Source organism: Oncorhynchus kisutch, unplaced genomic scaffold (genome assembly GCF_002021735.2).
Source record: "Oncorhynchus kisutch isolate 150728-3 unplaced genomic scaffold, Okis_V2 scaffold1578, whole genome shotgun sequence".
In the NCBI taxonomy this organism is placed as follows: domain Eukaryota; kingdom Metazoa; phylum Chordata; class Actinopteri; order Salmoniformes; family Salmonidae; genus Oncorhynchus; species Oncorhynchus kisutch.
The window spans coordinates 40,001-51,589 of record NW_022263523.1 but is presented as its reverse complement, the minus strand read 5'-3'; the positions used below and the strand labels follow the sequence as shown (position 1 = coordinate 51,589).

The 11,589-nt window shown below is 44.0% G+C and overlaps 1 protein-coding gene across 1 annotated transcript in view; it reads right to left on the bottom strand.

Moving 5' to 3' along the window:
- Positions 1-427: 427 nt before the first annotated feature.
- Positions 428-11,589, bottom strand: part of LOC116366818 (lysophosphatidylcholine acyltransferase 1) — a gene marked incomplete at its 3' end in the record, with an annotated part of 35,018 nt that continues 23,856 nt past the window's right edge. Inside the window, exons 3-4 of the mRNA XM_031818735.1 lie at positions 4,456-4,670; positions 428-519 (exon numbers count right to left, since the gene is read on the bottom strand). Of these exons, the coding sequence (XP_031674595.1) occupies positions 428-519; positions 4,456-4,670 (307 nt within the window). The remainder of the gene's footprint in view (positions 520-4,455; positions 4,671-11,589) is intronic.

The window sequence follows — 11,589 nt, the reverse complement described above, 5'->3', positions numbered from 1 at the left end:
GAGACAGAGAGAGACGAGAGAGACAGAAGAGAGCGAGAGAGACAGAGAGAGCGAGAGAGACAGAGAGCGAGAGAGAGAGAGAGAGCGAGGAGACGAGAGAAGAGAGAGAGAGAGAGAGAGACAGAGAGAGACAGAGACAGAGAGAGAGAGACAGAGAGAGAGAGAGAGACAGAGAGAGAGAGAGAGAGAGCGAGAGAGAGAGAGAGAGAGAGAGAGAGAGAGGAGAGAGAGAGAGAGAGAGAGAGACAGAGAGACAGAGAGAGAGAGAGCTAGAGAGCGAGACAGAGAGCTAGAGACAAGAGAGAGAGAGACAGAGAGAGACAGAGCTAGAGAGCGAGACAGAGAGAGTGAGAGAGACAGAGGAGGAGAGAGAGAGAGCGAGAGGAGAGAGAGATATTAAACTGTACTGAGGCCATTCTCTCCAGACTGGGCCTCTGCGTTTGATCTCCTCAACAGTCTTCTTGCGGGAGTCCTGGTCTGACCTGGAGACAAACACTGGTCTGATGTACTTGATCAGGGCTGGAGGACAGGAGACACAACAGTCAGACACATACTAGTGCTGGGGCCATAAGGTATATTAGCCTGGGTAACAGCATTCCACTCATTAACACTGATCTGGGACCAGGTTAAAGTTATCTGCCGAGCCAACATTTTCTACATATGAACCTAATAGGTCTAGTCGTGAAGATCCTGTACAATTTCAGTTGTAATTTTACAACAGAGAATCTGTTAGGTTAACAGGAAGTGGTTAACAGGAAGTGGTTATCTACGAACTCAGCTTCAGTGGTTATTCAGCCCTTGTCCAGGTCCAATCATTTACAGAACTGTACCGGTTACCGTTCTGACTCAAACCACACTTCCTGAAACGGGAAGTTCACTCCTGTCAGACCTGAAAGGTCACACCAGGGTCACACCAGGGTTCAACACAGGGTTCAACACCAGAGTTCAACACAGGGTTCAACACCAGGGTCCAACACCAGGGTTCAACACCAGGGTTCAACACCAGGGTTCAACACCAGGTCCAACACCAGGGTCCAACACCAGGGTCCAACACAGGGTCCAACCAGGTCCAACACAGGGTTCAACACCAGCGTCCAACACCAGGGTCCAACACCAGGGTCCAACACCAGGGTCCAACACCAGGGTTCAACACAGGGTCCAACACCAGGGTCCAACACCAGGGTTCAACACCAGGGTCCAACACCAGGGTCCAACACCAGGGTCCAACAGGGGTCACTCTTCAAAACACTTCCTCTAGTCAAGGTTCTCACTTCCACTTCCCCCTGCTTTGACACAGGTCTCAATGTCCTCTATATCAGAGACTACTGCTGTACTGTAGAGCTGGACCCTGTGGTGCTGAGCCTGGGTCAGAACTACTGCTGTACTGTAGAGCTGGACCCTGTGGTGCTGAGCCTGGGTCAGAACTACTGTATTATAGACCTGGACCCTGTGGGGTTGAGCCTGGGTCAGAACTACTGTACTGTAGAGCTGAACCCTGTGGTGTTGAGCCTGTCTCTGGGTCAGAACTACTGTATTATAGACCTGGACCCTGTGGTGTTGAGCCTGGGTCAGAACTACTGTACTGTAGAGCTGAACCCTGTGGTGTTGAGCCTGTCTCTGGGTCAGAACTACTGTATTATAGACCTGGACCCTGTGGTGTTGAGCCTGGGTCAGAACTACTGTATTATAGACCTGGACCCTGTGGTGTTGATCCTTGGTCAGAACTACTGCTGTACTGTAGACCTGGACCCTGTGGTGCTGAGCCTGGGTCAGAACTACTGTACTGTAGAGCTGGACCCTGTGGTGCTGAGCCTGGGTCAGAACTACTGTCCTGTAGAGCTGAACCCTGTGGTGCTGAGCCTGGGTCAGAACTACTGTCCTGTAGAGCTGGACCCTGTGGTGTTGAGCCTGGGTCAGAACTACTGTACTGTAGAGCTGGACCCTGTGGTGCTGAGCCTGGGTCAGAACTACTGTCCTGTAGAGCTGGACCCTGTGGTGTTGAGCCTGGGTCAGAACTACTGTACTGTAGAGCTGAACCCTGTGGTGTTGAGCCTGTCTCTGGGTCAGAACTACTGTATTATAGACCTGGACCCTGTGGTGCTGAGCCTGTCTCTGGGTCTGAACTACTGTATTATAGACCTGGACCCTGTGGTGTTGAGCCTGTCTCTGGGTCAGAACTACTGTATTACAGACCTGGACCCTGTGGTGTTGAGCCTGTCTCTGGGTCAGAACTACTGTATTACAGACCTGGACCCTGTGGTGTTGAGCCTGTCTCTGGGTCAGAACTAGCTAGTCTAGCCCTAGTCTAGCCACTACACAGCCATTAGTCCCAGGGATCTAGTCTAGCACTACACAGGCATTGGTCCCAGGGATCTAGTCTAGCCACTACACAGCCAACATGATTCTATTACAGAGTAGGCTTGCTGCTGCTGAACACAATGAATGTCCAAATCCACTCCCTCTGTTACGCCTGGTTACCCTAACAAGATGTTGAGGAGGTTATTAGATCCCGGCCCTGACACTCAGCCAACAACGCTGCAGTGAAAGGTTTCCCCTCGTAGGTCTCTATGAATATCAGCGAAGGTAAAACACGGTTAGAACTGTACTTAAATATAATCTAGAGTTAGTGAATTTCCTAATGATCTTCTGTGTGACGCAAGATCACAGGTTAGAGGACTTCAACAGTACAGGCCTAGTGACACAAGATCACAGGTTAGAGGACTTCAATGTCCACTTGTCTACAGTACAGGCCTAGTGGCACAAGATCACAGGTTAGAGGACTTCAACAGTACAGGCCTAGTGACCACAAGATCACAGGTTAGAGGACTTCAATGTCCACTTGTCTACAGTACAGGCCTAGTGGCACAAGATCACCAGGTTAGAGGACTTCAATGTCCACGTCTCTACAGTACAGGCCTAGTGACACAAGATCACAGGTTAGAGGACTTCAATGTCCACGTCTCTACAGTACAGGCCTAGTGGCACAAGATCACAGGTTAGAGGACTTCAATGTCCACGTCTCTACAGTACAGGCCTAGTGACACAAGATCACAGGTTAGAGGACTTCAATGTCCACGTCTCTACAGTACAGGCCTAGTGACACAAGATCACAGGTTAGAGGACTTCAACAGTACAGGCCTAGTGACACAAGATCACAGGTTAGAGGACTTCAACAGTACAGGCCTAGTGACACAAGATCACAGGTTAGAGGACTTCAATGTCCACTTGTCTACAGTACAGGCCTAGTGGCACAAGATCACAGGTTAGAGGACTTCAACAGTACAGGCCTAGTGACACAAGATCACAGGTTAGAGGACTTCAATGTCCACAGTACAGGCCTAGTGGCACTAGGGAACACTGACATAAGGTACGCTTTATATTGGCTTCTACACAACTGACAAGTCATCCAACTCTTCCTCCAGCTCTGCAGCTACAGCTTCCTCTCTCTCTCTCTCTCTCTCTACAGCTTCCTCTCTCTCTCTCTCTCTCTCTCTCTCTCTACAGCTTCCTCTCTCTCTCTCTCTCTCTCTACAGCTTCCTCTCTCTCTCTCTCTCTCTCTCTCTCTCTCTACAGCTTCCTCTCTCTCTCTCTCTCTCTACAGCTTCCTCTCTCTCTCTCTCTCTCTCTACAGCTTCCTCTCTCTCTCTCTCTCTACAGCTTCCTCTCTGTCTCTGTCTCTCTCTCTCTCAGATGCACTATGTCAGACAGGGAAGCAGTATTGACACAGACAGAGAGAGCGAGAGACAGAACAAAAGAAGAACAAACACCATTGTAAATACAACCCATATTTATGCTTATTTATTTTATCTTGTGTCCTTTAGCCATTTGTACATTGTTAGAACACTGTATATATATATAATATGACATTTGTAATGTCTTTACTGTTTTGAAACTTCTGTATGTGTAATGTTTACTGTTAATTTTTGTTGTTTTTCACTTTATATATTCACTTTGTATGTTGTCTACCTCACTTGCTTTGGCAATGTTAACACATGTTTCCCATGCCAATAAAGCCCTTGAATTGAATTGAATTGAATTGAATTGACAGAGGGAGAGAGACAGAGACAGAGAGACAGAGAGACAGAGGGAGAGAGACAGAGACAGAGAGACAGAGGGAGAGAGACAGAGACAGAGACAGAGAGACAGAGGGAGAGAGACAGAGACAGAGAGACAGAGACAGAGAAATAGACAGTGAGACAGAGGGAGAGAGGGAGACAGGGACACCAACAGAGAGAGAGAGAGAGAGAGAGAGAGAGAGAAATAGACAGTGAGACAGAGGGAGAGAGGGAGACAGGGACACCAACACAGAGAGAGAGACAGAGAAATAGACAGTGAGACAGAGGGAGACAGGGACACAGACAGAGAGGAAGAGAGACAGAGAGACAGAGGGAGAGAGCGAGACACGGACACAGACAGAGACAGAGAGACAGAGGGACATAGAGAATCCTACTCACTGCCCCAGACAGGGATGTCCTTGCTCTCTGCCTTCATGACGATGGAGGACATGGACATGGTGACGGGGATAGCATCGAAATAGGAGGAGTGGGGTCCCAGCGTTAGGATAGGGGCCTCGGCCGGTAGCGCCTGGCGCCCCTTCACCGTCATCCAATGGAAGCCTCCTGCAAACCACATGACCCGCATGATGGTCCTCAGAGCCACGTCCACAAACCTGGAGAGACATTTGTTACATTGAGTTATTTACAGAACCACACAACATTGCTAATTTAGAGGATAGATGGTACAGTGGAGGAGAGTCACCACAGCAGGAGAGTCCCTACAACCATTATTCTACAGACATTGAGCAGACACCACAGCAGGAGAGTCCCCTTCAACCATTATTCTATAGACATTGAGCAGACACCACAGCAGGAGAGTCCCTACAACCATTATTCTACAGACATTGAGCAGACACCACAGCAGGAGAGTCCCCTTCAACCATTATTCTACAGACATTGAGCAGACACCACAGCAGGAGAGTCCCTACAACCATTATTCTACAGATATTTAGCAGACACCACAGCAGGAGAGACCCTTCAACCATTATTCTACAGACATTGAGCAGAAAACCACAGCAGGAGAGACCCTTCAACCATTATTCTACAGACATTGAGCAGACACCACAGCAGGAGTGACCCTACAACCATTATTCTACAGACATTGAACAGACACCACAGCAGGAGAGTCCCTACAACCATTATTCTACAGACATTGAGCAGACACCACAACAGGAGAGTCCCCTTCAACCATTATTCTACAGACATTGAGCAGACACCACAACAGGAGAGTCCCTACAACCATTATTCTACAGACATTGAGCAGACACCACAGCAGGAGAGTCCCTTCAACCATTATTCTACAGACATTGAGCAGACACCACAGCAGGAGAGACCCTTCAACCATTATTCTACAGACATTGAGCAGACACCACAGCAGGAGAGACCCTTCAACCATTATTCTACAGACATTGAGCAGACACCACAACAGGAGAGTCCCTACAACCATTATTCTACATACATTGAGCAGACACCACAACAGGAGAGCCCCTTCAACCATTATTCTAGACAGTGAGCAGACACCACAGCAAGAGAGTCCCTACAACCATTATTCTACAGACATTGAGCAGACACCACAACAGGAGAGTCCCCTTCAACCATTATTCTACAGACATTGAGCAGACACCACAGCAGGAGAGACCCTTCAACCATTATTCTACAGACATTGAGCAGACACCACAGCAGGAGAGTCCCTACAACCATTATTCTACAGACATTGAGCAGACACCACAACAGGAGAGTCCCCTTCAACCATTATTCTCCAAACATTGAGCAGACACCACAACAGGAGAGTCCCTACAACCATTATTCTACATACATTGAGCAGACACCACAACAGGAGAGCCCCTTCAACCATTATTCTAGACAGTGAGCAGACACCACAGCAAGAGAGTCCCTACAACCATTATTCTACAGACATTGAGCAGACACCACAACAGGAGAGTCCCCTTCAACCATTATTCTACAGACATTGAGCAGACACCACAGCAGGAGAGACCCTTCAGCCATTATTCTACAGACATTGAGCAGACACCACAGCAGGAGAGTCCCTACAACCATTATTCTACAGACATTGAGCAGACACCACAACAGGAGAGTCCCCTTCAACCATTATTCTCCAGACATTGAGCAGACACCACAGCAGGAGAGTCCCCTTCAACCATTATTCTACAGACATTGAGCAGACACCACAACAGGAGAGTCCCCTTCAACCATTATTCTACAGACATTGAGCAGACACCACAACAGGAGAGTCCCCTTCAACCATTATTCTCCAGACATTGAGCAGACACCACAGCAGGAGAGTCCCCTTCAACCATTATTCTACAGACATTGAGCAGACACCACAGCAGGAGAGTGCCTTCAACCATTATTCTCCAGACATTGAGCAGACACCACAACAGGAGAGACCCTACAACCATTATTCTACAGACATTGAGCAGACACCACAGCAGGAGAGTCCCTACAACCATTATTCTCCAGACATTGAGCAGACACCACAGCAGGAGAGTCCCTACAACCATTATTCTACAGACATTGAGCAGACACCACAACAGGAGAGTCCCCTTCAACCATTATTCTCCAGACATTGAGCAGACACCACAGCAGGAGAGTCCCCTTCAACCATTATTCTACAGACATTGAGCAGACACCACAGCAGGAGAGTGCCTTCAACCATTATTCTCCAGACATTGAGCAGACACCACAACAGGAGAGACCCTACAACCATTATTCTACAGACATTGAGCAGACACCACAGCAGGAGAGTCCCTACAACCATTATTCTCCAGACATTGAGCAGACACCACAGCAGGAGAGTCCCTACAACCATTATTCTACAGACATTGAGCAGACACCACAACAGGAGAGTCCCCTTCAACCATTATTCTCCAGACATTGAGCAGACACCACAACAGGAGAGTCCCCTTCAACCATTATTCTCCAGACATTGAGCAGACACCACAGCAGGAGAGTCCCCTTCAACCATTATTCTACAGACATTGAGCAGACACCAACCATTATTCTCCAGACATTGAGCAGACACCACAGCAGGAGAGTCCCCTACAACCATTATTCTACAGACATTGAGCAGACACCACAACGTGGAGACAGTATAATGTAATGTGAGGCAGTATAATGTAATGTAATGTGGAGGCAGTATAATGTAATGTGACCTGGAGGCAGTATAATGTAATGTAATGTGGAGGCAGTATAATGTAATGTAATGTCGGAGGCAGGATAATGTAATGTGGAGGCAGTATAATGTAATGTGGAGGCAGTATAATGTAATGTGGAGGCAGTATAATGTAATGTGGAGGCAGTATAATGTAATGTGGAGGCAGTATAATGTAATGTGGAGGCAGTATAATGTAATGTAATGTGGTGGCAGTATAATGTAATGTAATGTGGAGGCAGTATAATGTAATGTAATGTGAGGCAGTATAATGTAATGTGAGGCAGTATAATGTAATGTGGAGGCAGTATAATGTAATGTGAGGCAGTATAATATAATGTGGGAGGCAGTATAATGTAATGTGGAGACAGTATAATGTAATGTGAGCAGTATAATGTAATGTGAGGCAGTATAATGAATGTGAGGCAGTATAATGTTATGTGAGCAGTATAATGTAATGTGGAGACAGTTAAATGTAATGTGAGCAGTATAATGTAATGTGAGGCAGTATAATGTAATGTGAGCAGTATAATGTAATGTAATGTGGAGACAGTTATAATGTAATGTGAGGCAGTATAATGTAATGTGGAGGCAGTATAATGTAATGATGGAGCAGTATAATGTAATGTGGAGGCAGTATAATGTAATGTATGTGGAGGCGGTATAATGTAATGTGATGTCGGAGGCGGTATAATGTAATGTGGAGGCAGTATAATGTAAATGTGGAGTCAGTATAATTGTAATGTGGAGGCAGTATAATGTAATGTGGAGGCAGTTATAATGTAATGTGCGGCAAGTATATGTAATGTGGAGGCAGTATAATGTAATGTGAAGGCGTATAAATGTATGTGGAGGCAGTATAATGTAATGTGGAGGCAAGTTATAAGTAATGTTGGGAGGCAGTAATAAATGTAATGTAATGTGGAGGCAGTATAATGTAATGTAATGTGGAGGCAGTATAAATGTAATGTAATGTGAGGCAGTATAATGTAATGTGGAGGCAGTATAATGTAATGTGGAGGCAGTATAATGTAATGCGGAGGCAGTATAATGTAATGTGAGGCAGTATAATGTAATGTAATGTGGAGGCAGTATAATGTAATGTGAGGGCAGTATAATGTAATGTGGAGGCAGTTTTAATGTAATGTGGAGGCAGTATAATGTATGTGGAGGCAGTATAATGTAATGTGAGGCCGTATAATGTAATGTGGGAGGCAGTATAATGTATGTAATGTGGTGGCAGTATAATGTAATGTAATGTGTGGCAGTATAATGTATGTGGAGGCAGTATAATGTAATGTGGAGGCAGTATATGTAATATGGAGGCAGTAATATGTAATGTGACCTGGAGGTCAGTATAATGTAAATGTGGAGGCAGTATAATGTAATGTGGAGCAGTATAATGTATGTGGAGGCAGTATAAGTAATGTCGGAGGCAGTTATAATGTAATGTGGGAGGCAGTATAATGTAATGTAATGTGGAGGCAGTGATAATGTAATGTGATGCGGAGGCGGTATAATGTAATGTGAGGCAGTATAATGTAATGTGGAGTCAGTAGAATGTAATGTCCGGAGGCAGTATAATGTAATGCGGAGGCAGTATAATGTATGCGGAGGCAAGTATAATGTAATGCGGAGGCAGTATAATGTAATGTGAGGCAGTATAATGTAATGTGAGCAGTATAATGTAATGTGAGGCAGTATAATGTAATGTGGAGGCAGTATAATGTAATGTGAGGCAGTATATGTAATTGGAGGAAGTATAATGTAATGTGGAGCGAATATAATGTAATGTGGAGGCAGTATAATGTCATGTGAGGCAGTATAATGTAATGTGAGCAAGATATAATGTAATGTGAGGCAGTATAGTTGTAATGTGGAGCAGTATAATGTCATGTGGAGGCAGTAATAATGTAATGGAGGCAGATATAATGTATGTGGAGGCAGTATAATGTAATGTGGAGGCAGTATAATGTAATGTAATGTCGGAGGCATTATAATGTAATGTGGAGGCAGTATAATGTAATGTGGAGGCAGTATAATGTAATGTGGAGGCAGTATACTGGAATGTAATGTCGGAGGCAGTATAATGTAATGTGGAGGCAGTATAATGTATGTGAGGCCAGTATAATGTAATGTCGGAGGCAGTATAATGTATGTGGAGGCAGTATAATGTAATGTGGAGGCAGTATAATGTAATGTGGAGTCAGTATAATGTAATTGAGGCAGTATAATGTAATGTGGAGGCAGTATAATGTAATGTGAGGCAGTATAATGTAATGTGAGGCGGTATAATGTAATGTGGAGTCAGTATAATGTAATGTGGAGTCAGTATAATGTAATTGGAGGCAGTATAATGGAATGTGGAGTCAGTATAATGTAATGTGAGGCAGTATAATGTAATGTGGAGGCAGTATAATGTAATGTGAGGCAGTATAATGTAATGTGGAGGCAGTATAATGTAATGTGGAGGCAGTATAATGTAATGTGGAGGCAGTATAATGAATGTAATGTGGAGGCAGTATAATGTAATGTAATGTGAGGCAGTATAATGTTAATGTTGGAGGCAGATAATGTAATGTGGAGGCAGTATAATGTATGCGGAGGCAGTATAATGTAATGTGGAGGTAGTATAATGTAATGTAATGTGAGGCAGTATAATGTAATGTGGAGGCAGTATAATGTAATGTGGAGGCGTATAATGTAATGTGGAGGCAGTATAATGTAATGTAATGTGGAGGCAGTATAAGTAATGTAATGTGAGGCAGTATAATGTATGTGGAGGCAGTATAATGTAATGCGGAGACAGTATAATGTAATGTGGAGGCATTATAATGTAATGTGGAGGCAGTATAATGTAATGTGAGGCAGTAGTAATGTAATGTGGAGCAGTATAATGTAATGTGAGGCAGTATAATGTAATGTGGAGGCAGTCATAATGTAATGTGAGGCAGTATAATGTAATGTGGAGACAGTATAATGTAATGTGAGGCAGTATAATGTAATGTAATGTGGAGCAGTATAATGTAATGTGACCTGGAGGCAGTATAATGTAATGTAATGTGGAGGCAGTATAATGGTAATGTAATGTCGGAGGCAGTATAATGGTAATGTGGAGGCAGTATAATGTAATGTGGAGGCAGTTATAATGTAATGTGGAGGCAGTATAATGTATGGGAGGCAGTATATGTAATGGGAGGCAGTATAAATGTAATGTGGAGGCAGTATAATGTAATGTGGAGGCAGTAAATTAATGTAATGTGGTGCAGTATAATGTAATGTAATGTGGGCAGTATAATGTAATGTAATGTGAGGCAGTATAATGTAATGTGGAGGCAGTATAATGTAATGTGGAGGCAGTATAATGTAATGTGAGGCAGTATAATGTAATGTGAGGCAGTATAATGTAATGTGAGGCAGTATAATATAATGTGGAGGCAGTATAATGTAATGTTGAGGCAGTATAATATAATGTGGAGGCAGTATATGTAATGTGGAGGCAGTATAATGTAATGTGAGGCAGTATAATGTAATGTGAGGCAGTATATGTAATGTGAGGCAGTATATATAATGTGGAGGCAGTATAATGTAATGTGGAGACAGTATAATGTAATGTGAGGCAGTATAATGTAATGTGAGGCAGTATAATGTAATGTGAGGCAGTATAATGTTATGTGAGGCAGTATAATGTAATGTGGAGACAGTATAATGTAATGTGAGGCAGTATAATGGTAATGTGAGGCAGTATAATGTATGTAATGTGGAGACAGTATAATGTAATGTGGAGGCAGTATAATGTAATGTGGAGGCAGTATAATGTAATGTGACCTGGAGGCAGTATAATGTAATGTAATGTGGAGGCAGTATAATGTAATGTGGAGGCAGTATAATGTAATGTGGAGGCAGTATAATGAATGGAATGTCGGAGGCAGTATAATGTAATGTGGAGGCAGTATAATGTAATGTGAGGCAGTATAATGTAATGTCGGAGGCAGTATAATGTAATGTGGAGTCAGTATAATGTAATGTGGGGCAGTATAATGTAATGTGGAGGCAGTATAATGTAATGTGAGGCAGTATAATGTAATGTGAGGCGGTATAATGTAATGTGGAGGCAGTATAATGTAATGTGAGGCAGTATAATGTAATGTGGAGGCAGTATAATGTAATGTGAGGCAGTATAATGTAATGTGGAGGCAGTATAATGTAATGTGGAGGCAGTATAATGTAATGTGGAGGCAGTATAATGTAATGTAATGTGGAGGCAGTATAATGGTAATGTGAGGCAGTATAATGTAATGTGGAGGCAGTATAATTGTAATGTGGAGGCAGTATAATGTAATGCGGAGGCAGTATAATGT